Below are 27,081 nucleotides of genomic sequence, written 5' to 3' on the forward strand. Positions count from 1 at the left end.
ACGCAAACGCAGCAGCAACAGGTGCACACCCCAGCGATTAGCCACTCTTAGCACTAGTGCTAGCTCTTAGCTTGGTGGCGGAGGTGGGGGACTTACAGGAGCGTAAAGGGGCGGAGTTATCAGTAAAAGAGGCAGAAGACAGAGGAAAGACACGAGTAGGCGGAGTTTCCAATTCACTATGAACACTGTGAGACATGCACAAGCAGCTTCCTGTCTCTCCACAATCTAAACAAGACAATCGCTTTCGCCCCTTGCTGGACTTCTGAGCTGGAGGAGTGGAGAGGAGGAGAGAGGAGGAGGGGACAGGAGGAAGAGAGGAGGAGAAAAAGGGAAGTAGAGGAGGAGGAGAATAAAAGGAGTTAACTGATGGACGATCTCCACTAGGGCTGGGCGATATATCGTCATAATAAAATATATCGAGATAGAACAGAGTGAGATATGGAGGGAGGCTATATTGTTTATATGGATAAAGTTTTTAATATCAAAATGAGGATGTACTCTCAGCATATTTCACCACTTACAACAGCAGCACACACTTCTGTATGAAGCTGTTAATCTCTGAGGTGCTGCTGCTACTGTTCTGAAGCGTTCACGTCCCAGTACAGTTCCCTAAACCAGTTCAGACGGCACTGCAAGCTTCATTAGCTAATGCTGTGCCTTACGAAAAGAAAAGTATGAAGTGGTGTGGTACTAAAGCAAAGGTACAGAGCAAAGGGTATGATCCCTGTCTCAACAGTAAAGGGCTCCAAAAGGCAGATTAAACTCCTGAAACACGATAACAATGGTCCAGTCGCAATTTCTTTGCATGAGAAGCACTGCCTAATATTTACATTAAGTCCGACAGACCCTTTCCAACCGGCTCTTGAGAGTAAAACACTTTGCCTTGACGACAGACACATGGTCAAGACACAACTGTGAGACTTATTTGAGCGCCACTATTCACTTTATTGAAGATTGGAAGATTAAAATGTGTGTCTGCAGATGAGATAACACACACAAAATTGAATGTTCCGTTTATTAAATGTTCATAAAAAGTTACGCAGCTGAATGTTAATAAAAGTTCCTGTGTGACATTTGGAACACGTAGCTTTGACTCAGAAGTGTCTTTTTGTTATTATCTCATGAGAAGAAAAATATTGAGATATATATCGTTTATCACCATTCTGCTAAAAAAATATCAAGATATTATTCTTGGTCCATATCGCCCAGCTCTAATCTCCACTTTGAAAACAGGGAAGGATCAGAGCAGTGAGCCCTGTGGAACACCACCCCTCCGTCCAGACATTCTGTTTACACACAACAGCTGGAAGGAATCTCAGGGTTAAAGCCCTCATGCGTCGTGTTCTGAACGCCCAGCACATGCTGGACTGTCCTCTGGTGCTCCAGAAAACCTCCCTAATGTCTCAGTGCCACCTTTCCACAGACCATACCCCCAGGATGCCTGGACCCCAAGAAACATGCTGGAATTTAGAGAGGAAACAGAGAGGCCTTGCCCCTAAGAGAGAGCAACACCCCACCCCCAGCGGAACCCGACCACGCCCTGAGAGTCCACCGTTAGCTTCACACAAGGCAAATGATTTCCCCTGTGACATGACACCCGGGGCTGTCTCGCTCTGCAGAGCTTAAGGTGGTATCTCGGGGGGGGGGGGCTCTCAGCTAATGGGTAGGTCGCCCTATTCCCCCCTTTTGGGTTTTTTAATTTCCTGGTGGGCTGAATCTGTGGAGGAGAACACAGACAGTGGCCATCTGAAGTGTGTGTGTGTGTGTGTGTGTGTGTGTGTGTGTGAGTGTGTGTGTGTAGAGGATGTAGTAAAACGTGCAGAAGTCATTTACATAATACAGGGACAATCATAATTTACTCACAATACATCACTGCCACAGGGCAAAGTGATAGAGGGCGGAGTCAGATGGAGGGGTCAGAGAGGGGTGGAGACAAAGGTGGGCAGAGTCAGAAAGGCGGGTTCAGTGAGGGGTGGGGACAGAGATGGGCGGAGTCCAAGTGGAAAGAGGGGCCGGGTAAGAAGAAAGAAGGGAGGGGTAAGGACAGAGATGGGAGGAGTCAGAGTGGAGGAGTGAGAGAGGGGTGTTGTCAGAGAGGCGTGTCCACGGCAGCAGGAGAGAGAGAATAGTTCAGAGTCAGAGAAAACTGACCACTCAGAAACCATCACTGTATTAATACATTATTACTGCGGGTCAGTCTTCATTACACACCCACCAGCCACAACATTACAAACATTACAAATTCCTCATTCCTACGGTCCACTTGCTCTCAACTGTGGCTCTGCAAACTTTGTTACCCACTTTCCCCCTGTGCTTCAGTGGATTTCTACAGGACGATGTCAGTTGGATGTTTTTGGTCGGTGGACTATTCTCAGTGCAGCAGTGACACTGAGGGGTTTAAAAACTCCAGCAGCACTGCTGTGTCTGATCCACTCTACACCAGCACAACACACACTAACACACCACCACCACGTCAGTGTCACTGCAGCGCTGAGAATGATCCACCACCACATCACACCTGCTCTGTGGGGGTCCTGAGCTCTGAAGAACAGGGGGAAAGGGGGTAATAAAGTATGCAGAGCAACAGGTGGACTACAGTATCACCAGAGGAGACAGTGGAGCTGAGAGAAGGGACAGTGAGGGGACAGTAGAGCTGAAAGAGGGGACTGTGAGGGGACAGTGGAGCTGAGAGAGGGGACAGTGAGGGGACAGTGGATCTCAGAGAGGGACAGTGAGGGGACAGTGGAGCTGAGAGAGGGGACAGTGGAGCTGGGAGAGGGGACAGTAAGGGGACAGTAGAGCTGAGAGAGGAGACAGTGAGGGGAGAGTGGAACTGAGAAGGGACAGTGGAGCTGAGAGAGGAGACAGTGAGGGGAGAGTGGAGCTGAGAGAGGGGACAGTGAGGGAACAGTGGAGCTGAGAGAGGGGACAGTGGAGCTGGGAGAGGGGACAGTAAGGGGACAGTAGAGCTGAGAGAGGAGACAGTGAGGGGAGAGTGGAACTGAGAAGGGACAGTGGAGCTGAGAGAGGAGACAATGAGGGGAGAGTGGAACTGGGAGAGGGGACAGTAAGGGGACAGTGGAGCTGAGAGAGGGGACAGTAAGGGGACAGTGGAGCTGAGAGAGGGACAGTGAGGGGACAGTGGAGCTGAGAGAGGGGACAGTGAGGGGACAGTGGAGCTAAGAGAGGGGACAGTGAGGGGACAGTGAGGGGACAGTGGAGCTAAGAGAGGGGACAGTGAGGGGACAGTGGAGCTGAGAGAGGGGACCCTAACCCTAATCCAATTCTACATCCCCAGCATCCCCAATGTCCTCAGTGTCTCTAAAGTCCCCATCACTAATGCAGCACTTATTGCCCCCATTGTCCCAGCGAACCCACCCCCGACCCGAGGAGAACCCTGCCCTGTCTGTGTCCCTCAGTGAAAATGTGGAGGAGGAACTCACAGCGTTTACAGCCGCACTTCTTTATCCTCTTCGGGTCAGTGATGTCGTCATGGCAGGATTTACAGTAGTACAGAGCTCTGAGAGGAACACGAGACACATCTCAGGAACATCTCAGACACACACACACACACACACACTTACTCACTCACACTCACATATGCACACAGGCACACACACTCACACACGGACACTCTCTCTCTCTCTCTCTCTCTCTCTCTCTCTGTACCTCTTCACTTCTTTGGCGTCGCTGGCGATGAAGAATCCCAGTGTTCCCTCCTGCATTTTCACATGGTTCCCTGGATTAATAAGTGTACTGAAAAACAACAACAACACACACACACACACACACACACAGTCACTTATAAAAAAATCCACCTAACACAGTCCCTCCCCCACCTGACTCCGCCCCTGACAGTAAGAATGATAATGAGCCGACGCTCACCTGCTCTCCCTCTGGTCTGATTTGTACTCGATGGCAATCAGCAGCAGCTTCAGCTTCACGTAGCAGAGTCTGAAAGAACAGAGTCTCACTCAGGACACGCAGATACAGACGGGTCAGACAGTCCAAGACAGTACACTACAGTCCAGTTCAGTACAGTCCAGTCAGGTAGAGTCCAGCAGCTCTGTAGAGTCCAGTAGAGTTCAGTAGAGTCCAGTAGAACCCAGTAGAGTCATGTAGTGTTCTGTAGAGTGTAGGAAATTCCAGGAGAGATCTGTAGAGTCCAGCAGAGTTCTGTAGAGTCAAGTAGAGTGTAGGAAAGCCCAGTAGAGTCCTGTAGATTTCTGTAGAGTCCAGTACGGTACTTACTCACACACGACGGGGAAAGACAGACCCACGAAGGCACTGGACAGATACTCTGTGTACATTTCATTGGCCACTCCTTCCAGGTAATACTTCTGCCAGGTGTCCTCCTCGATCTGACACAGGTCACATAGACAAATATTACCCCTAACTTACATATTCATAACTTTCACTATTAATAATAATAATAATAATAATAATAATGATACATTATATTTATAAAGCGCTTTCCAAGAACTCAGATGCTTACAATAATTAATACATAGAACACATTCAAAGACAAACAAAGTAGAGCAAATACAGAATAAAAAAACATTAACAAACAGAACAAGCGTGAACAGATTAAGTTTGAGGAGTTTTATAAACGGGAGAAAAGAAATGTTTTGAGGTTTGATTTGAATATAGAGAGAGTTGGAGAATGTTGGACTGAAGGGGGAAGAGAGTTCCAGAGTCGTGGAGCAGATCTGGAGAAAGAGCGATCACCGTAGCTGTGGGGGCTGGAGGGAGGGACAGTGAGCAGCCCGACTGAGGGAGACCTGAGAGTGCGAGTGGGTGAGGGATGGAGAAGAGCAGACAGATGTGAAGGAGCAAGGTTATTTAGAGCTTTGTAAGTAAGCAGAAGTATTTTGAATTGAATACGGTGCTTTATGGGAAGCCAGTGAAGATGTTGGAGAACAGGCGTAATGTGGCGGTGAGAGCGAGTGTGAGTGAGAAGGTGGGCAGCACAATTCTGAACAATCTGAAGTCTGTGGACAGAGGAAGAGCTGCTGCCAAAGGCAAGAGAGGTGCAGTGGTCTAAACGGGTGGAGATGAAGGCGGCGGAGTGAGAAAGAGATGGGCTGTATTACGCAGATAGGAATATGACGTTTTGATTATTTGAACTGATCTGAGCACTGAACACTAGGGGACAGTGAGCAGTGCCTGGAGCAGTGGGCAGCCCTAGCCACGGCACCTGGGGAGTAGTTGGAGGTTAGGTGCACTTCAGCCATAACCTGCCGACTCTGGGGACTTAACTGGCAACCTTTCGGTTACATGCCCAGTTCCCTCACCACAAGGATATGGCTGCCCCACTTCCAGGAACTGCCCCGGGGTCGTTACTGACCACAGTGTGTCATCTGTGTAATTGACTAAGATTAATGACATCATAACATTGAATTGATTTAATAGGAAACGGATAGGAAATGGATGAATCACAAGTTTCTCATGTTCACTAGTGTGTGTAAATGTGTGTTTCACTGCTCGGATTGGGATAAATGCGGATAACCAATTCCTCTTTGTGCAAGCACAGTGGCCAATAATGTGATTCTAATTTTAATTCTAATTCTAATTCTACAAACACCCCACACCGTGGGGTGAGAGTGGGGTCAGTACCTTGATGAATGACCTCATGGAGAAGAGGTTGGCAAGCATGGTGGACAAACCCTGCGCCAGGCAGCTCTGGGCAATGAAGCCCAGTTTTAACTCTGCCAGACAGATGGCATCGTCCCCTTCCTTCCAGTTCCAGCTGGGAATGTTCAGCAGATGAGCCTGGACACAAATACACACTCAGCACCTGCCATACACCCATACTACACCCATCATTACACCCATCATTACACCTGCCATACACGCATATTTCACCTGCCATACACCCACATTACACCCACCAAACCACTGCCATACACCCACATAACACCTGCCATACACCCACATTTCACCTGCCATACATTACACTCTTCATACACTTAGATTACACCCGCCAACCACCTGCCATATACCCACATTACACCCACCTTACATCCTCCAAACAACTGCCATACACCCACATAACACCTTCAATACACCCAAATAACACCCGCCAAACAACCACATAACACCCGCCATACACCTACATTACACCCGCAAAACACCTGCCATATACCCACATAACACCCGCCATACACCTACCATACACCCACATTACACCTGCCATACACCCACATAACACCCTTCATACATCTAGATTACACCTGCCAAACACCTGCCATATACCCAAATTACACCCACATTACATCCTCCAAACAACTGCCAAAAACCCAAATTAAACCCTTCATACACCCACATTACACCTGCCATACACAAACTTTACACCATTCATACACCCACATTACACCTGCCATACACCCGCCAAACACCCACATAACACCCGCTATACACCTACATTACGCCCGCCAAACACCTGCATATACCCACATTACACCCACATTACATCCTCCAAACACCTGCCAAAAACCCAAATTACACCCTTCATACACCCACATTACACCTGCCATACACAAACTTTACATCTGCCAAAAACCCACATTACATCCTTCATACACCCACATTACACCCTTCATACATCCACAATACACCCTTCATACACCCATATTATACCTGCCATACACCCACATTACATCCTCCAAACACCTGCCAAAAACCCACATTACACCCTTCATACACCCACATTACACCTGCCAAACACTGACATTACACCTGCCATACACCCACATTACACCAAACATAAACTCACATTACACCCACCACACATCCATCACACACCAACCATAGACCCAACACACACACACACACACACACACACACACACACACACACACACACACACACACACACACACACACACACACACACACACTAACCTTGTTGTGGTACTGCAGCATCTGAGTGATGATGCGGATCTTTGGATGATAATTCTTTATAGAGATCACTCTGTGGAAACACAAGAGAATCAGTGCATCAGAAACTTCTCAACATCTGTCTCATCAATATCTCTCTCACTAATATCTGTCTCACTAATATCTGTCTACCTATCATCTGTTTCACCAGCATCCATCGCACAAACATCCGTCACACTATCATCTGTCTCATTAACATCTGTCCCCCTATCATCTGTCTCACTATCGTCCGTCTCACTATCGTCCGTCTCACTATCGTCCGTCTCACTATCGTCCGTCTCCCTATCGTCCGTCTCCCTATCGTCCATCTCACTAGCGTCCGTCTCACTAGCGTCCGTCTCACTAGCGTCCGTCTCACTAGCGTCCGTCTCAGGGACATCTGTCTCCCTATCATCTGTCTACCTATCATCTGTCTACCTATCATCCGTCTCACTAACATCCGTTTCACTATCATCCGTCTCACTAACATCTGTCTCACCATCATCCGTCTCACCATCATCCGTCTCACCATCATCTGTCTCACTAACATCTGTCTCACTAACATCTGTCTCACTAACCCAGGAGGATCTGGAGGGACCATGTCTTCCAGATGGACTGGAAATGCTGGGGGAGACCCAAGAGGAGCTGGTGGAAATTGAGGGGGACAGAGAAGCCGTGAACTCAGATCAGTGAACTGTGTTTATTTACCTCATGATGTTGGACGCGTCTTCGGCATCAGGGTCAGCGCAGTATTTATTCGCCAAGATCAGACACGCGTCGGCCGACTCGATCTACACAACAAAATACACACCGCTAATAATACACACAACATAATACACACAACCTATAATAAACACAATACACACAACTTATAATACACACAACCTATAATAAACACAATACACACAACTTATAATACACACAACACACACAACTTATAATACACACAAGTTATAATAAACACAAACCACACAACTTATTATACACACAACTTATAATACACACAACACACACAACTTATAATACACACAACTTATAATAAACACAAACCACACAACTTATAATACACACAACACACACAACTTATAATACACACAACACACACAACTTATAATACCCACAACACACACAACTTATAATACACACAACACACACAATTATAATACACACAACTTATAATACCCACAATACACACAACTTATAATACACACAACTTATAATAAACACAAACCACACAACTTATAATACACACAACACACACAACTTATAATACACACAACACACACAACTTATAATACACACAACTTATAATAAACACAAACCACACAACTTATAATACACACAACACACACAACTTATAATACACACAACTTATTATACACACAACTTATAATACACACAACACACACAACTTATAATACACACAACACACACACAACTTATAATACACACAACTTATAATAAACACAAACCACACAACTTATAATACACACAACACACACAACTTATAATACACACAACTTATAATACACACAACACACACAACTTATAATACCCACAACACACACAACTTATAATACACACAACACACACAATTATAATACACACAACTTATAATACCCACAATACACACAACTTATAATACACACAACTTATAATAAACACAAACCACACAACTTATAATACACACAACACACACAACTTATAATACACACAACTTATAATACACACAACACACACAACTTATAATACCCACAACACACACAACTTATAATACACACAACACACACAATTATAATACACACAACTTATAATACCCACAATACACACAACTTATAATACACACAACTTATAATAAACACAAACCACACAACTTATAATACACACAACACACACAACTTATAATACACACAACACACACAACTTATAATACACACAACTTATAATACACACAACACACACAACTTATAATACACACAAACCACACAATGTATAATACACACAACACACACATATTATAATACACACAAACCACACAACTTATAAAACACACAACAAACACAACTTATAATACACACAACACACACCGTTTATAACACACAACACAACAGACTACTCACTAAACTACACACAGTTTAAAATACAAGACACACTCATCTCATAATTTAATGTTTAATAAGTGTTTTGAGGTGTATTTTTATGTAAAGGAGGGCAGTGTGTGAGCGGTGTTTAGTTTGTGTCTGGAGTTGTGTGTTTGTACTCTGTAGTGCGCTGGGTGTTAGAAAAGCATGTTAATATGTTCTAGTTTTTAAACTCCATAAAGATTCGAGCGTTACCTTGACCCGGGCGAGATCGTGGGGGTTGAGGACGGAGCCCTGGTAGAACTCCACCTGAGTGAAGTGGCGCTTGAACAAGGCTTCCAGCTCAAGATTAGGGGAAATACTACAACACAAACACAACACAGTCACACACACACCACCAAAACAAACGCTACACACACCAGATCAGCCCCTACACACTATAGTATATTAGCGTTCACACAGTAACAGTTTTATAATAATCACACTCTCTCAGAATCAGAGCCGTGTAGCGACACCACTGTTAGATCCATTTGTGATTTGTGTGTTCAAGTATTTATTTACGCTTTTACATGAAATTTTAAATCGTTAAATTAAATTAAACTGAGAAACGAGAAACATCTGCTCCACACAAAGACCTTTCTCTCCGAATTAAAGCCAGTTGAAGTAGTAAAGACCCTTTATGAAGAGGTGAATAATGATATAATCCTCTCAGAGTAAAGCCGAGACATTTCCCGGATTAAGACATCTCCGCTCTGGCAGACAGATGTTGAGATGTTTGTGCGCTCCTGGGTGGAGGTGGGTACTTACTTATGGAGAAAAACAATTTCTACATTGACATCGTCCCTGTCCTTGTGGAGGAAGTCTTTGAGGAAGTTGGAGACGCTTTCCAGAGTGATGTGTCCACACACCACAATGTGCCTGAGACGAGAGACACACGAAAATGAACACAGTCCTCACACACACTGCCACAACTGGGAATAAACATTAACACAACACTAAATATTTCCTGGAGCAACGTAGTCTTAATTTCCAGATCATTTCCAGGACATTTCCCCACCCTTCCTCTTGAACACGACCAGCAGGGGCTGGGGCTGGGTTCAGAATGGGCCTGGGCTCCGGGGGATTGTATCTGTGGCTATTGCGTAAAAGGATGGATCTGTGAGACCCAGGGTGGACTGTATAAGGTCAAGGTGGGCAGCTCAGATGAGCGTAAAGACCCCCACGTCTCTGTGCCACGTGCAAACGTCAAATTGAGATTTAAAGGAAAGTTCTGACGTTATCTACATTTTAAAACATTCTGAAGATTTGTGTCTCACTGAAGACTCCTTCTCTTTCTCAAATCTCACTCTCCATTCTTTAGTAAAAATGACTGTATTTTTAGAGGTTTCCTAAATACGCAGTTAATAACGTTTCAGTCTTAAACACTGAGGTGAATCCTACCCGATCTTCACTGATCTTTCACAGTGAAACCTCTCTCTCTGTCGAACACTCCTTTAATCCACGGTGTTTTACAGAAACATCATTTTATCAACAGTTAACTTCTGATGTCGGATTGTTGTACTGTTAATGGAGAGAGGAACGGTCTGAACACAGCTCACACTTCATGAGTCTTCAGCATTCAAACCTCTACTGTCGAATAAAACAATAAAACACTGAAGAAAATGCTCACAGAGTAAAATAACGATGAGGAAGCAGTGTGATCTGGGGAAGGCAAGTTCAGTCAAATCCAGGAATCACTGGCACCCTTCATAACCACACAAAGCATCATGGGAGAATATCAACTATTCCTCTTTACAGGACAGGAACGCTCCCTGTCCAATTTATCAATGCCTTCAAGAAATCTGCTGAATAAATGTGTTTTACACTATTTTACACTGTAGTTTTACACTATTTTCACTCACTAATCATTTCTGCCATTTCCTCCAGAATCAGAGGAGTTACTGTGTCCTGATTCATTTCTGATTCTTTCTTTTATATTTATATTATATGATCCAACCTTATCTCAGCACAGCTCACTGTATCCCACTGTATTGTCTCTAATAAGAGAGATGTACAGTACAATATTAATATCTCATGTTTTATTAAATAACCTGAATCCTGTAAAGAGAAGGAGTATTTACTGCAGACTTATTATACATTCCTCTTCTTTACTGTGTGTTTCTTACTCACTGTCAGAAAGCTGCAGGTGAGACGTGGCTCATTTACAAAACCTTCCTCCAGAAAAGTTGGGGCATGCTGTAAACTTCAGTAAAAACTGTGAATTCAGCTGAAGGTTTATTTAACGACTAAAGCCCAAAAACAGATTCTAAAGTTGTCTCTGAACTGGACTGGACTCTGTGAATGTAAAGACAGTTAGAGTCTGATGCAGATCAATCATCAATTCATTCCAAACCTCACAAGAAAACTCATAAAAAGTTCAAACAGAACATGTTTCAGTGCAAAACTGAACTGTTATCATCCACCCAACTAAATGATTCTGTAAATCAGGACACGTACCGGTCCCTGTCAGGGGTAAGACTGGACACGTGTGGTGAATGGGTGTGACCTTTGAGCCCTCAGATGGCACTGCATGAGTGATAAATACACTCACATGGGCTCTGGAATACTTCTAAAACACAAGCCACTAAACAAAGCTCACCACTGCATCAAGAAACGCTCCTGAATTCTTCAGTTTGGGCTTTTTTTTTCATTAAATTTAGCTTCAAGAGAATTAACACAATGCTGTTCTTCTGCATGTTCACAAAACATCTCAAATCTTCTGGAAATGGATTTAGCTTTTTCTTTATTCACAAAAGGTGCCAATGACTCCAGAGACGAACTCTTAATTCAAAGCACATTTTTATCAGTTACACGAGGCCGAAGCAAACAATGTAATCACTTCATAAACATCAATAAACATCAATAACAGTCACATATCAAACACAAGAAGCACGAGTTTCATGTGAAACTGATGCAATTTTTAAAGCGATGGTGCCATTCACAGGACACGAGAAGCGTGGAATGACTGTGCCGTAAAGAATTTATCCTTTGTTTGTTTGTTTTGTTGTTTATTTACAAACAAGACCTTAAGATGGAGGGGGTCTTCTTCCTCTGAAATCAGAGAATCACACCTTTAAACAGTGGTCCGCACACTGCTCAGGGAGTTTAGCAAGAAATAACCATAAATATAATAATTAATTATTTTATTACGGTTCTTTTCTTCATCACTTTTATAAACATCTGCGCTAGAATCTGGAAATCTATTACTTACAAAATGTTTCTACCAATATTTTATTTTACATTTCATCCTGAGTTTATATGAAATAAACATTCATCCATCCATCTGCTGTAAGTATTTAATCCTGAGCAGAGTCTGGTCCAGAACAGACCCAGTCTTACGTTTTCGGGATGTGTTCATGTGACGATAATTTAAGACTCACGCGGTTAGAGCTCTGAGTTCATAAAAATCATTTATAGAAAATATCCCACAGACTTTGCCCAGGTTTATCTCAGTGGAGGATTAAAACGTGGAGGATTCAGAGGAAAATCCCGTCACTCGACTGAAACGCGGCACAAACTTTCACATCCTGCCTTTAAATAAAACTAATAAAAATAAGCAATTTACTGAGGGTTTAAGAGCCGAGGCCTCCCTCCCCACAGCCAGGGGGCGCTGCTGAGTCCTCGAGTCTAAACCCTTCAGAAGAGGGGTCAGAGGTTAAAGAGGAACTTTGATCTGGTGCGGACCACTGACAGGAAACAGACCCGGGTCGGGGGGGCTCTGCTCTTCTCAGGCTCCTGTTTCTGTGACTTACTTTCTGCCTCGAGTCGAGTTATAGCTCCCTCCATATTTCTTCCGATTAAGGATGAGAGCAGCGATTTCTGGCACGTAGCGAGCAAACATGGCCTACATGCACGAGACAGAGAGAGAGAGAGAGAGAAAGAGAGAGAGAGAGGGGCATGCAGCGGGTGTTCACCATACTTACTTTCTCCCATTTACCGCACTATAGGAACCACCATATTTCTTGCGGTTTCCTATTAATTCTATGATTTCAGGGACGTAGCTGGCAAACATGGCCTGAGGAGAGGACAGGAGACAGAGGAAGAGACTAAAGAACAGTCTGCGATTTGGAGACGTTTTTACAAACCTACACATGGATAAAGAGCAGCGCTTTGTTTTAAAGGAGCAACAAGTCACTTCTGCCACAAACCGTCAACAAACAACATTCATCAGATCCTCCATCAATTACCCCCTGGGTCTGGGGGGTTTACACCTCTGGGTCTGGAGGCTTTACCCCTCTGGGTCTGGGGGCTTTATCCCTCTGTATCTGAGGGCTTTATACCTCTGAGTCTGAGGGCTTTACCTCCTGGATCTATACCCCTCTGGGTCCGAGGGCTTTGCCCCTCTGGGTCTGAGGACTTTACCCCTCTGGGTCCGAGAGCTTTACCCCATCTGGGTCTGAGGGCTTTACCCCTCTGGGTCTGAGGGCTTTACCCTTCTGGGTCTATACCCTTTTGGCCTGAGGGCTTTACCCCTCTGGGTCTATACCCTTTTGGCCTGAGGGCTTTACCCCTCTGGGTCTGAGGGCTTTACCATTCTAGGTCTATACCCTTCTGGGTCTGAGGGCTTTACCCCTCTGGGTCTGAGGGCTTTACCCCTCTGGGTCTGAGGGCCTTACCCCTCTGGGTCTGAGGGCCTTACCCCTCTGGGTCTGAGGGCCTTACCCCTCTGGGTCTGAGGGCTTTACCCCTCTGGGTCTGAGGGCTTTACCCCTCTGGGTCTGAGGGCTTTACCCCTCTGGGTCCATACCTTTCTGGGTCTGAGGGCTTTATCCCTTTGGATCTGAGGGCTTTACCCTTCTGGGTCTGAGGGCTTTATCATTCTGGGTCTGAGAGCTTTACCCCTCTGGGTCTGAGGGCTTTACCCCTCTGGGTCTGAGGGCTTTACACCTCTGGGTCTGAGGGCTTTACCCCTCTGGGTCCATACCTTTCTGGGTCTGAGGGCTTTATCCCTTTGGATCTGAGAGCTTTACCCCTCTGGGTCTGAGAGCTTTACCCCTCTGGGTCTGAGAGCTTTATCACTCTGGGTCTGAGAGCTTTACCCCTCTGGGTTTGAGGGTTTTACAATTCTAGGTCTATACCCTTGTTGGTCTGGGGGCTTTAAACCTCTGGGTCTTTACCCCTCTATGTCTGGGAGCTTTACCCCTCTTGGTCTGAGGGCTTTACCCTTCTGGGTCTGAAGGCTTTACCCCTCTGGGTCTGGGGGCTTTACCTCTTTGGTTCTGAGAGCTTTACCCCTCAGAGTCTGCAGATCTGAACCTCTCTTGAAATCCAAATTCCACCTGATCCCTGTTTCTCTTTCATTGCTCAGAAGAGTCTCAGCTCTCTCTCTGGTCAGAGGTCATTAGCTCTGAAGCTGAAAAACCAAACCCAGCTTTTACAAACTTCATCCAGGCCACTGGGTGTCAGTGTAACGGCTGGTTTATAACGTGAAGAAGAGTCAGTGGAGGAAATGGCTGGAGGTAGTCAGGAGCCTCTGGGGTGTGATTCATAGTTGAGTTACGAGTCTTTGGGATGTGATTTAGAGGTGAGTTATGGTTCTCTGGGATGTGATTCAGAGTTGAGTTACGAGTCTCTGGGATGTGATTTAGAGGTGAGTTATGGTTCTCTGAGATGTGATTCAAGGTTGAGTCACTAGTCTCTGGGACATGAATCACTGAGTAAAGTTACGAGTCTCTGGAATGTGATTCACAGTTGAGTTACAAGTCTCTGGAATGTGATTCAGAGTTGAGTCAGGAGTCTCTGGGGTGTGATTCAAGGTTGAGTCACTAGTCTCTGGGACTTGAATCACTAAGTAAAGTTACGAGTGTCTGGAATGTGATTCATAGTTGAGTTACGAGTCTCTGGGATGTGATTTAGAGTTGAGTTATCAGTCTCTGGGATGTGATTCTGAGTGAAGTTAGGAGACTTTGTGAGAAACCACGAGTGGTGGGGCGGAATAGAACAGAATTAGAGTCAGAGTCTGTTCTTACAACAAGCTCCTAAACATAAAGCGACAGAGCAGAGAAAAAAGCTGCAGAGTCCCTGATTGAGACCAGTGTGTGTGTGAGTGAGAGAGAGAGAGAGAGTGTGTGTGCAAGAGAATGTGTGTATGTGTGAGAGTGTACGTATGAGAGAGAGTGTATGTTTGAGAGAGAGTGTGTGTATATGTGTGTGTATGAGAGACAGTGTATATTTGAGAGAGTGTGTGTTTGTGTGTGTGTTCAAGAGTGGTTAATGTTTGTGCGTGTGATTGTGAATAATATGTGTGTGTGTGTGTTTAGTATGTGTGTGTTTAGTGTGTGCATTTAGTGTGTGTGTATATTTGAGAGAGTGTGTGTTTGTGTGTGTTCAAGAGTGGTTAATGTTTGTGCGTGTGATTGTGAATAATATGTGTGTGTGTGTGTGTGTGTGTTTAGTGTTTGTGTGTGTGTGTGTTTAGTGTTTGTGTGTGTGTGTGTGTGTGTTTAGTATGTGTGTGTTTAGTGTGTGTGTGTGTGTGTTTAATGTGTGTGTATGTGTGTGTATGAGAGACAGTGTATATTTGAGAGTGTGTGTGTTTGTGTGTGTGTTCAAGAGTGGTTAATGTTTGTGCGTGTGATTGTGAATAATATGTGTGTGTGTGTGTGTGTGTGTGTTTAGTGTTTGTGTGTGTGTGTGTTTAGTGTTTGTGTGTGTGTGTTTAGTGTTTGTGTGTGTGTTTAATGTGTGTGTTTAGTGTGTGCATTTAGTGTGTGTGTATGTGTGTGTGTTTAGTGTGTGTGTGTGTGTGTGTGTGTGTGTTTAATGTGTGTGTTTAGTGTGTGCGTTTAGTGTGTGTGCGTATGTGTTTAGTGTGTGTGTGTTGACTGAAGGAGATGAAGCAGGAGAAAAACCTCGAGACCATGTTTAGTCCAACAGCTGTTTACAGAGGAGCTGGGGGCTGAGCGCCTGCGGGGCTCTGTCACAGAGACCAGGTTTAAACCAGAGACACTGGGTGTAGTTCTGATGTTGTTCCAGCGTCGGCTAAAGCCGTGAAGGTCCTGCCCGAGCAGGGATTCGAACCCCGGTCTGTTCTACTAAAGCCTTTTTAACTTTGAGCAGTGACCCTTCACGTGTCTCTCATTTAGAAATCTACTGTTTTAACAAGGTACATAAAATAATGTGAATGTTTCTGTCTTGCGCTGGGCCTTGTGCAGATCAGAGCCTCCAGGGCGGCGCTACAGACCCTCAGCTCCTGTAAAGTTTGTTGGATTGTTGGGTTGGGGGAAACTAGGGAGGGTCTAAAAACCGCAGGCTCTTTTAGAGATAAACACATCACTGATGGTTCCCTTAAAAATTCACCAACAGAAACATCATAAAAATAACACTCATAATATAATATAATATAAACATTATAATAATAACAAAATTCTTAAAAAATAAATAATAATAATAATAATCATCATCAACAAATATAAAAATACACAACACAGAGCGCCAGAGCCACAGAGATTCACCAGGAACAGGGGGATGGAGATGGCGAGGAAGAGGAGGATGGAGAAGAAGAGGAGGATAGATATTGAGAGGAAGAGGAGGATGGAGATGGAGAGGAGGATGGAGATAGAGAGGAAGAGGAGGATGGAGATGGAGAGGAAGAGGAGGATGGAGAAGAAGAAGAGGATGGAGATGGAGAAGAAGAGGAGGATGGAGAAGAAGAGGAGGATGGAGATGGAGAGGAAGAGAAGGATGAAGAAGAGAAGGATGGAGATGGAGAGGAAGAGGAGGATGAAGAAGAAGGGGAGGATGGAGAAGAAGAGGAGGATGGAGATGGAGAAGAAGAGGAGGATGGAGATGGAGAGGAGGATGGAGAAGAAAAGGAGGATGGAGTGGAAGAGGAGGATGGAGATGGAGAGGAGGATGTAGATGGAGAGGAAGAGGAGGATGGAGATGGAGATGGAGAGGAGGATGGAGATTGAGAGGAAGAGGAGGATGGAGAAGGAGAAGAAGAGGAGGATGAAGAAGAAGAGGAGGATGGAGATGAAGAGGAGGATGAAGATGGAGAGGAAGAGGAGGATGGAAATGAACGTGTGTGAAGCAACAACACGATCCTCCGCTTGTTCACACAGAATTCAGCTCTGAACTCTACATGTTCAGTGTGTTGAACTGTCACTGAGTCTTGGTTCGCTGCACTGAAACAGCTCTAATTAAGGTCATTAATGACACTCACTTAAATACAGAGACTGGAAAGGCCTTTGATACCATTGACCATAGAATTCTTATAGACAGACACTCAGACTGGGTTGGACTCTCATGAACAGTCTTAAAGTGGTTCGCTCCATACCTGAAAGCAAGGGACTATTTTGTAGAAATAGAAAATAATATTTCTGAGAAGGTGCCAGTGACCTGTGGTGTCCCCCAGGCCTCTATTCTTGGTCCACTTTTATTTAATTTATACATGCTTCCTCTTGGCCAGATTCTACAGGACTGTTCCTATCACAGTTATGAAGACGATACTCAGATTTACACGGCCCTGTCCCCAAAAGACTCTGGTCCTGACTCAAGCAAGTTCCTTGAGCACATCACTAACTGGACGGGACACAACTTTCTGCAGCTGAATAAAGATAAAACTGAGATTATTTATTTGGAAACAGCAATGAGGGACAAAGATTGGCTACGTATCTGGACTCGAGAGCCCTCAAATCTAAAGAACTGGCTCACAACCTTGGTGTATTAATGGACTCAGATCAGTTTTAGTCTCATATTAAAGCGGTTACTAGATCAGCATTTTTCCATCTAAAGAACATCAGTAAGATTAGAGATTTTCTGACTAAACCCGAGCTGGAGAAACGTATCCATGCCTTTATTTCTAGCATTGATTACTGTAATGGTCTCTTAGCTGGACGTCCAAAAAAGACCATTAAACAGCTTCAACTGATTCAAAATGATGATGGCCTTCAGAGTATTCACTGGTTCTGCTCCCATCTACCTCAATAGACTCTTAAAACCATACGTTAGCGCCCGCCCTCTCCGTTCCTCAAAGGAGCGCCTACTAACACGACCAACCCTCCGTACAGGTCAGTTGAGGCTATTCTCATCTCTGGTACCACGCTGGTGGAACGAGCTTCCAAGCACCATCAGAGCAACAGAAACCCTCTCTGCATTCAAGAAATCATTGAAAACCCAGCTCTTCCGAGAGTATCTTTTGCACTGAATGTCTTTCTTAATAATGCACTTATTACTTCCTGGCATACTGCACTTAATGTAAGGTATTTTGCATAATTTGTGCTGTAGTTCGAATGTTAGCTCCTCTTTTGTAAGTCGCTTTGGATAAAAGCGTCTGCCAAATGCATAAATGTAAATGTAAATGTAAATGTAAATGTAAAATGCAGCTGCCAGAGTCTCACTCGGAACAAAAGGAGAGACACATCCCCCCAAACCCCACCCCCATCCTCAAATCCTTATATATATACGGAAATAACACTGGAGACCAGTCTGTTACAGAATAGACTTTAAGGTGTTATTACTGGTCTATAAATGTCTTTAATGGGGTAGGACCAGTGTATTTATCAGATCTGCTACAGAGATCAGAACCGAGCAGAGCTCTCAGATCTTTAGGAACTAGAGTTAGTCCTGAATCAGTGAAGGTTTATATTCAGGACATGTTCATCACATTAGTGAATTCTAATAAGTGAATCTGAGCTGAATCCTGGGGGAAAAGTGAATCTGAATCCAGTGCAGGGTCCCGCTGCTGTTCACACACACAATCAGTCTGAGGCTGAGACGCTCTCATACCGTCGGACACTGGGGACGTAGGGACATGAGGACAGAGGGACATCGGGGCTGGGGTCAGATGAAGGGAACGTGTGCAGCTGTGAAGAGGCGAGGAAACAGGTGGAGGGAGGAGAGGAGAGAAAGGGATGAGTTTACCAGTCCTCCGAGGATGAAGAAGACCATGAAGAGGCGTCCGAGGGTGGTCTTGGCGCAGACGTCTCCGTAGCCCACAGTGGACATGGTTACCATCAGCAGATACACACATTCCCAATACGACAGAGGCTGGGAATTTTGAAAATTTTCCCATGGATCCCCGGAGTTTTCCACCTGACACGTAAATTAATTCATAAATAAAACACGGAGGTGAACACAGGGTATAAAGAAGTGAGGATGTACAGGTGAGCTCACCAGGTGTATGAAGCCGGCGGCGGTCAGTGAGGGGGGGTTTGGGGGTTTATGTGGGGTGTGTAGTGAACTCACCAGGTCTATGAAGCCGGCGGTGGTCAGTGGGGGGGGGGTGTTTTTGTGGCGGGTGTACAGGTGAACTCACCAGGTGTATGAAGCCGGCGGCGGTCAGTGGGGAAAGGGTGTGTGGGGTGTGCACAGGTGAACTCACCAGGTGTATGAAGCTGGCGGCGGTCAGTCGGGGAGGGGGGGGTGTGGGGGGTTGTGTGTACAGGTGAACTCACCAGGTGTATGAAGCTGGCGGCGGTCAGTCGGGGGTGGCGGGTGTACAGGTGAACTCACCAGGTTTACGAAGCCGGCGGCAGTCAGTGGGGGAGGGGGGGGGGTGGGGGGTTGTGTGTACAGGTGAACTCACCAGGTGTATGAAGCCGGCGGCGGTCAGTGGGGGAAGGGTGTGTGGGGTGTACACAGGTGAACTCACCAGGTGTATGAAGCCGGCGGCGGTCAGTGGGGGAAGGGTGTGTGGGGTGTGCACAGGTGAACTCACCAGGTGTATGAAGCCGGCGGCGGTCAGTGGGGGGTGGCGGGTATACAGGTGAACTCACCAGGTTTACGAAGCCGGCGGCGGTCAGTGAGGGGGTGTGTGTGTGGGGTGTGTACAGGTGAACTCACCAGGTGTATGAAGCTGGCGGCAGTCAGTGGGGGGGGGGGGGGGGGGTTTGGGGGGTGTGTACAGGTGAACTCACCAGGTGTATGAAGCCGGCGGCGGTCAGTGGGGGACGGGTGTGTGGGGTGTGCACAGGTGAACTCACCAGGTGTATGACGCTGGCGGTGGTCAGTGGGGGGGATGTGTGGGGTGTGTACAGGTGAACTCACCAGGTGTATTAAGCGGGCGGCGGTCAGTGAGGGGGGGTGTGTGGGGTGTGTACAGGTGAACTCACCAGGTGTATGAAGCCGGCGGCGGTCAGTGGGGGACGGGTGTGTGGGGTGTGCACAGGTGAACTCAACAGGTGTATGACGCTGGCGGTGGTCAGTGGGGGGGATGTGTGGGGTGTGTACAGGTGAACTCACCAGGTGTATTAAGCGGGCGGCGGTCAGTGAGGGGGGGTGTGTGGGGTGTGTACAGGTGAACTCACCAGGTGTATGAAGCCGGCGGCGGTCAGCCAGGTGCTGATGAAGATGGAGCAGAGGTTGACCAGTTTGATGGAGTTGCTGTAGGACAGAGAAGAGCAAGGGTCAGAACTCCACTCTGGTGTGGAGTTGTGTGTGTGGGGAGGAGTAACTTGCCGACACACACACACACACATTATACACAAACAGACACACACTCTAAAGAACACAGTTCCACAGCAGTGCGGGGTGTATGTCTCTGGTGGACTCTGTGGCTCCTATATTGTCAGTGTAGTGAACAGCAGGGGGCGCAGTGACTCTGGGAGCACTGTGAGGAGATTACAGAGGGACATTCAGCCCAGCTATAACCTCCCCCTCACCCCCCCCCCCCCCCACCCCGGACATCTGCGCAGGGCTTTAACTCTCACCTGAGGGGGAGGTCGGGGTCAGGAGCGAGGCAGTCTGTAGAGTCAGGTTTTTAAACACATTCCACACCTGCTAAACTGACACTGTACCAGAGTCCAACAGAGGGGTACATCCCCCAGAACAGTGGAACTGTGTTCTCTGGAGTGATGGGGTTCCTCTGGTGTGTGGAACAGTGGAACTGTGTTCTCTGGAACGATGGGGTTCCTCTGGTGTGTGGAACAGTGGAACTGTGTTCTCTGGGGTGATGGGTTCCTCTGGTGTGTGGAACAGTGGAACTGTGTTCTCTGGAGCAATGGAGTTCCTCTGGTGTGTGGAACAGTGGAACTGTGTTCTCTGGAGTGATGGAGTCCCTCTGGTGTGTGGAACAGTGGAACTGTGTTCTCTGGAGTGATGGAGTTCCTCTGGTGTGTGGAACAGTGGAACCCTGTTCTCTGGAGTGATGGGGTTCCTCTGGTGTGTGGAACAGTGGAACTGTGTTCTCTGGAGTGATGGAGTTCCTCTGGTGTGTGGAACAGTGGAACCCTGTTCTCTGGAGTGATGGGGTTCCTCTGGTGTGTGGAACAGTGGAACTGTGTTCTCTGGAGCAATGGAGTTCCTCTGGTGTGTGGAACAGTGGAACCGTGTTCTCTGGAGTGATGGAGTTCCTCTGGTGTGTGGAACAGTGGAACTGTGTTCTCTGGAGTGATGGAGTTCCTCTGGTGTGTGGAACAGTGGAACCCTGTTCTCTGGAGTGATGGGGTTCCTCTGGTGTGTGGAACAGTGGAACTGTGTTCTCTGGAGCAATGGAGTTCCTCTGGTGTGTGGAACAGTGGAACTGTGTTCTCTGGGGTGATGGGTTCCTCTGGTGTGTGGAACAGTGGAACTGTGTTCTCTGGAGTGATGGAGTTCCTCTGGTGTGTGGAACAGTGGAACTGTGTTCTCTGGAGTGATTGAGTCCCTCTGGTGTGTGGAACAGTGGAACTGTGTTCTCTGGAGTGATGGAGTTCCTCTGGTGTGTGGAACAGTGGAACTGTGTTCTCTGGAGTGATGGAGTTCCTCTGGTGTGTGGAACAGTGGAACTGTGTTCTCTGGAGTGATGGAGTTCCTCTGGTGTGTGGAACAGTGGAACTGTGTTCTCTGGAGTGATGGAGTTCCTCTGGTGTGTGGAACAGTGGAACTGTGTTCTCTGGAGTGATGGAGTTCCTCTGGTGTGTGGAACAGTGGAACTGTGTTCTCTGGAGTGATGGAGTTCCTCTGGTGTGTGGAACAGTGGAACCCTGTTCTCTGGAGTGATGGGGTTCCTCTGGTGTGTGGAACAGTGGAACTGTGTTCTCTGGAGTGATGGAGTTCCTCTGGTGTGTGGAACAGTGGAACTGTGTTCTCTGGAGTAATGGAGTTCCTCTGGTGTGTGGAACAGTGGAACCCTGTTCTCTGGAGTGATGGGGTTCCTCTGGTGTGTGGAACAGTGGAACTGTGTTCTCTGGAGTGATGGAGTTCCTCTGGTGTGTGGAACAGTGGAACTGTGTTCTCTGGAGTGATAGAGTTCCTCTGGTGTGTGGAACAGTGGAACTGTGTTCTCTGGAGTGATGGGGTTCCTCTGGGGTGAGTTGGAGTGGTGAGTTTGATCCAGAACTAATCCCCTGCACCAGCCCCTGACCCTCACTGATAATTCTGAGGCTGAACTCCATCAGATCCTCACAGCTATGTTCCAGTATCACTCCTGATTTACCCTTTCACTTCAGGGGAGACACACAGATGAAATCATGAATATTAATGACTCAGAACAAACGCAGACTCACCTTGTCTTTAAGATGTTTAAAAACTGTAAGATTTCAGAAAACTGTATCAGTCTCAGGGCTCTTAAAAACCTCAGGCCTGCAAGAAAACACACACACACACACACACACACACAGAGAGAGAGATAGAGAGAGTCAATAATCTTTAACAGTCCAGCATTAAACACAGGGGGGACACACAGTACCTTTAAAGCCCTCGTCCATCGTCAGCAACGACGCAGTCTTCATTTCTTCTCCAAAATTATTCAAATCTCAAGAAAAAGTAAAAACCCGCCGCAGAGAAACAGCCCAGTGCAGGTCTGTGCAGACACCACAGAGGCTCTGAGACAAGGTAGGACTGAGAGTGCAGGGCGAGAGGGATGAAAAACCCGGATTAAACAGAAACAGGTGGTCCGCAGTCAGACAGGTCAGCACCAGTGACGCAGTACGGCGGTCGCAGGAATTCACATCAGGATTTTATTCACCACACAATCCAGCTCTGTCTGCTCAGGGACACAGAGGACACAGGAGGCACAGGGTACACAGGAGATACAGGAGACACCGGGGACACAGGGACACAGAAGACACAGGGGACACAGCAGACACAGGTTACCCAGAAGACACAGGAGACAGTGGGGACACAAAGGACATAGGAGACACAGGGGACACAGGACACAGGGACACAGGAGACACAGAAAACACAGGAGACACAGGTTACACAGAGACACCGGGGACACAGGGGTACAGGAAACACAGAGGACACAGGAGACACAGAGGACACGGGACACAGGAGACACAGGATACACAGGGGACACAAGAGACACAGTGGAAACAGCAGACACAGGTTACCCAGGAGACACAGGAGACACCGGGACACAGAAGACACAGGGGACACAGGAGACACAGAGGACACAGGGGACACAGGTTACCCAGGAGATAGTGGGGACACAGGAGACACAGAAAACACAGGAGACACTGGGACACCAGGGACACAGAGGACACAGGGGACACAGGACACACAGGGGACACCAGGACACAGGATACACATGGGACACAGAGGACACAGGAAACACAGGGACACAGAAGACACAGGGAACACAAGAGACACAGGGAACACAAGAGACACAGGGAACACAAGAGACACAGGGAACACAAGAGACACAGGGAACACAAGAGACACAGGTAATCCAGGAGACACAGGGGACACAGAGGACACGGGATACAGAAGACACAGGAAACACAGGGGATGCAGGAGACACAGGGGAAACAGGGGATGCAGGAGACCCAGGGGAAACAGGGGACACAGGAGACACAAGGACACAGAAAACACAGGGGACACAGAAAACATAGGAGACACAGAGGACACATGGGACACATACTCTGACCTCACCCTAACCTTGTCCCATCATTCTTAATGCGGTATTTTTACTCAGAATTAACCTCTGCCGTTAAACATTTTGAGTGACTGTGTGTTTATTAATGTCTCGCATCTCGTCTCTGTCTCCGTCTCCCTGGACCACGGTGAGGACAGAACCTTGACCCTGCTGCCGTGGCCCTGAAGACGCTCCCTTTTCCACCTCCACGGGTCTGAGAGAGCCCGGGTTTTCAGCAAGGCTCCATTATCGACCAGACACCACAAACACTGCCCTTGTCCCATCAGACTGACCCTTATTCCTGACCCTCAGGAAACTCCTCAGCAGCTCTGACCCTAAAGAAATCCACAGACACTGAAGCTTCCTCCTGTAACTCTCAAACAGGTCACATGGGGGCGCTCCAACACCAAATAAACGGCTACTTTCCTACACCACCATTAATAACATTTACAGATTTCCATATTTATGCAGCTATACACAGAATTATATAGCACACTGACTGCCGTATAGACATCCTCACCTCCCAGTGTCCACATCTGGCTCAAAAACACACATCTGTCCCAGTTGGGTCAGCCGTTGAAACTAGGAGAGTTTCTTTCTGGAGCTCAGTGTGTGTTAATGAGAATAATTTATCATCTAATATATTATACGTGTCTCTCTGTGAGGCGTGTGTCTGTATGAGACATGTCTCTCTGTGAGGCATGTGTCTGCGTGAGACATGTCTCTCTGTGAGGCATGTCTCTCTGTGAGGCGCGTGTCTGTGTGAGACATGTCTCTGTGAGGCGCGTGTCTGTGTGAGACGTGTCTCTCAGTGAGCTGTGTCTCTCTGTGAGGCGTGTGTCTGTGTGAGACGTGTCTCTCTGTGAGGCGTGTGTCTGCGTGAGACGTATCTCTCTGTGAGGTGTTTCTGCGTGAGATGTGTCTCTCTGTGAGGTGTGTTTCTGCGTGAGACGTGTCTCTCTGTGAGGGGTGTGTCTGCGTGAGACGTGTCTCTCTGTGAGGCGTGTGTCTGCATGAGACATGTCTCTGTGAGGCGTGTGTCTGTAATACGTGTCTCTCTGTGAGGCGTGCGTTTGCGTGAGACGTGACTCTGTGTGAGGCGTGTGCTTGCGTGATGCGTGTCTCTCTGTGAGGTGTGTGTCTGTGCGAGACATGTCTCTGTGTGAGGTGTGTGTCTGCGTGAGACGTGTCTCTGTGTGAGGTGTGTGTCTGCGTGAGACGTGTCTCTGTGTGAGGCATGTCTGCGTGAGATGTGTCTCTCTTTGAGGTGTGTGTCTGCGTGAGACGTGTCTCTGTGTGAGGCATGTCTGCGTGAGATGTGTCTCTCTGTGAGGTGTGTGTCTGCGTGAGACATGTCTCTCTGTGAGGCGAGTGTCTGCGTGAGACGTGTCTCTGTGAGGCGTGTGTCTGTGTAATACGTGTCTCTGTGTGAGGCGTGTGCTTGCGTGAGACGTGTCTCTGTGTGAGGCGTGTGCTTGCGTGAGGCGTGTCTCTCTGTGAGGTGTGTGTCTGTGCGAGACATGTCTCTGTGTGAGGTGTGTGTCTGCGTGAGACGTGTCTCTGTGTGAGGTGTGTGTCTGCGTGAGACGTGTCTCTGTGTGAGGCATGTCTGCGTGAGATGTGTCTCTCTGTGAGGTGTGTGTCTGCGTGAGACGTGTCTCTGTGTGAGGCATGTCTGCGTGAGATGTGTCTCTCTGTGAGGTGTGTGTCTGCGTGAGACATGTCTCTCTGTGAGGCGAGTGTCTGCGTGAGACGTGTCTCTCTGTGAGGCGCGTGTCTGCGTGAGACGTGTCTCTCTGTGAGGCGCGTGTCTGCGTGAGACATGTCTCTCTGTGAGGCGTGTGTCTGTGTGAGACGTGTCTCTCTGTGAGGCGTGTGTCTGTGTGAGACGTGTGTCTGTGTGAGGTGTGTGAGAGACGTGTCTCTGAGTGAGGTGTGTGTGTGTGAGACACGTGTCTCTGAGTGAGGTGTGTGTCTGTGTGAGACGTGTCTCTCTGTGAGGCGTGTGTCTGTGTGAGGTGTGTGAGAGACGTGTCTCTGAGTGAGGTGTGTGTGTGTGTGTGTGTGTGTGTGTGTGTGTGTGTGTGAGACACGTGTCTCTGAGTGAGGCGCGTGTCTGCGTGAGACATGTCTCTCTGTGAGGCGTGTGTCTGTGTGAGACGTGTGTCTGTGTGAGGTGTGTGAGAGACGTGTCTCTGAGTGAGGTGTGTGTGTGTGTGTGTGTGTGTGTGAGACACGTGTCTCTGAGTGAGGTGTGTGTCTGTGTGAGACGTGTCTCAAATTCCCGGTGTGTGTGAGTGAGTTCGGTGAAGTTGTGAACAGCCGTCAGACGCTCGGCTCTTACCCCAGTGAGAGAGCAGACGGAGGCAGGAGGAGAGTGAGTGGTGGAGTCCGTGCTGTTCTTCTTTCTCGGCTCCGACTCCATGGCCGATCTTTACTCTGTATCCATTGTGGAAAAGCTCTCCGCAGGATTTCTTCCTCCTGTGAGCAACAGAGGGCACAGCCTCCGAGTGCGAGTTCCCATCGGGGCCTCGGTACACCAGCATCTTCGTGGGGATCATGACGGACAGAGGGAGGTTCTGTCCGAGGTTTCAATCCAAAATATTCAAAATATTCCACATTAAATCCTGGCTGAATCCTCTGGGAGCTGCATGCTTCCCGGTCACAGCCCAATCTTTGATCTGTGGTTTTCCAGCTCAGTTTCTTCTTTAAAACTAAAGCAAACCCCTCCAAACCAGAGCCCAGCTTCTCGACTCCAGGCTCAAAGTCTCGGCAGTCCACCACCGAGAGGAAAAACGCGTAAAGCTCCGTAAAGCCGTGCGTCGCGGTCGGATCCGCCTCCTGGTTTATGATCAGTCGTGTAGCGGTGAGCTTAAAGCAAACCCTTTTCCATCAGGATATTACAGTGTAAGCTCCTTTAGGAACAGGGGAGCAGTGTTCGACAATCCGGACAACAAGACACTCATCCGGCCGCACACAGCATTCCCTCCATCCCTCAGCGTTCCGTAATCTACCGCTCTCTCCGGGGCTGTCCCCAATTCCCTCTGAGGTCAGTACAAAGGTCAGTGTCCATATTACACCACACTGACCGCTGTGTAAAGATCAGCCTCAGCTCATCTCCGCGCAGGCCTCCTGTCCCTCAGCTCTGTCCCGCAGCTCTGTCCCTCACCTCTATCCCTCAGCTCTGTCACGCAGCTCTGTCCCTGTGTGAATCTCTGTAAAAACATGAAGTACAGTAGGATGCTCCAGAGCAGCTGCACATGAACAT

At 47.4% G+C, this 27,081-nt stretch overlaps 1 protein-coding gene across 1 annotated transcript in view; it reads right to left on the minus strand.

The window, feature by feature from the left end:
• Positions 1-27,081, minus strand: part of LOC136691305 (calcium-activated potassium channel subunit alpha-1-like) — an 87,646-nt gene that overhangs the window by 13,431 nt on the left and 47,134 nt on the right. The window contains exons 7-19 of the mRNA XM_066663808.1: positions 22,465-22,540; positions 20,287-20,362; positions 18,902-19,072; positions 12,961-13,052; positions 9,806-9,916; positions 9,254-9,359; positions 7,626-7,708; positions 6,903-6,972; positions 5,617-5,772; positions 4,252-4,361; positions 3,886-3,954; positions 3,670-3,756; positions 3,444-3,520 (exon numbers count right to left, since the gene is read on the minus strand). Coding sequence (XP_066519905.1) covers positions 3,444-3,520; positions 3,670-3,756; positions 3,886-3,954; positions 4,252-4,361; positions 5,617-5,772; positions 6,903-6,972; positions 7,626-7,708; positions 9,254-9,359; positions 9,806-9,916; positions 12,961-13,052; positions 18,902-19,072; positions 20,287-20,362; positions 22,465-22,540 — 1,284 coding nt within the window. The remainder of the gene's footprint in view (positions 1-3,443; positions 3,521-3,669; positions 3,757-3,885; positions 3,955-4,251; positions 4,362-5,616; positions 5,773-6,902; positions 6,973-7,625; positions 7,709-9,253; positions 9,360-9,805; positions 9,917-12,960; positions 13,053-18,901; positions 19,073-20,286; positions 20,363-22,464; positions 22,541-27,081) is intronic.

Source organism: Hoplias malabaricus, chromosome 3 (genome assembly GCF_029633855.1).
Source record: "Hoplias malabaricus isolate fHopMal1 chromosome 3, fHopMal1.hap1, whole genome shotgun sequence".
Lineage (NCBI taxonomy): Eukaryota > Metazoa > Chordata > Actinopteri > Characiformes > Erythrinidae > Hoplias > Hoplias malabaricus.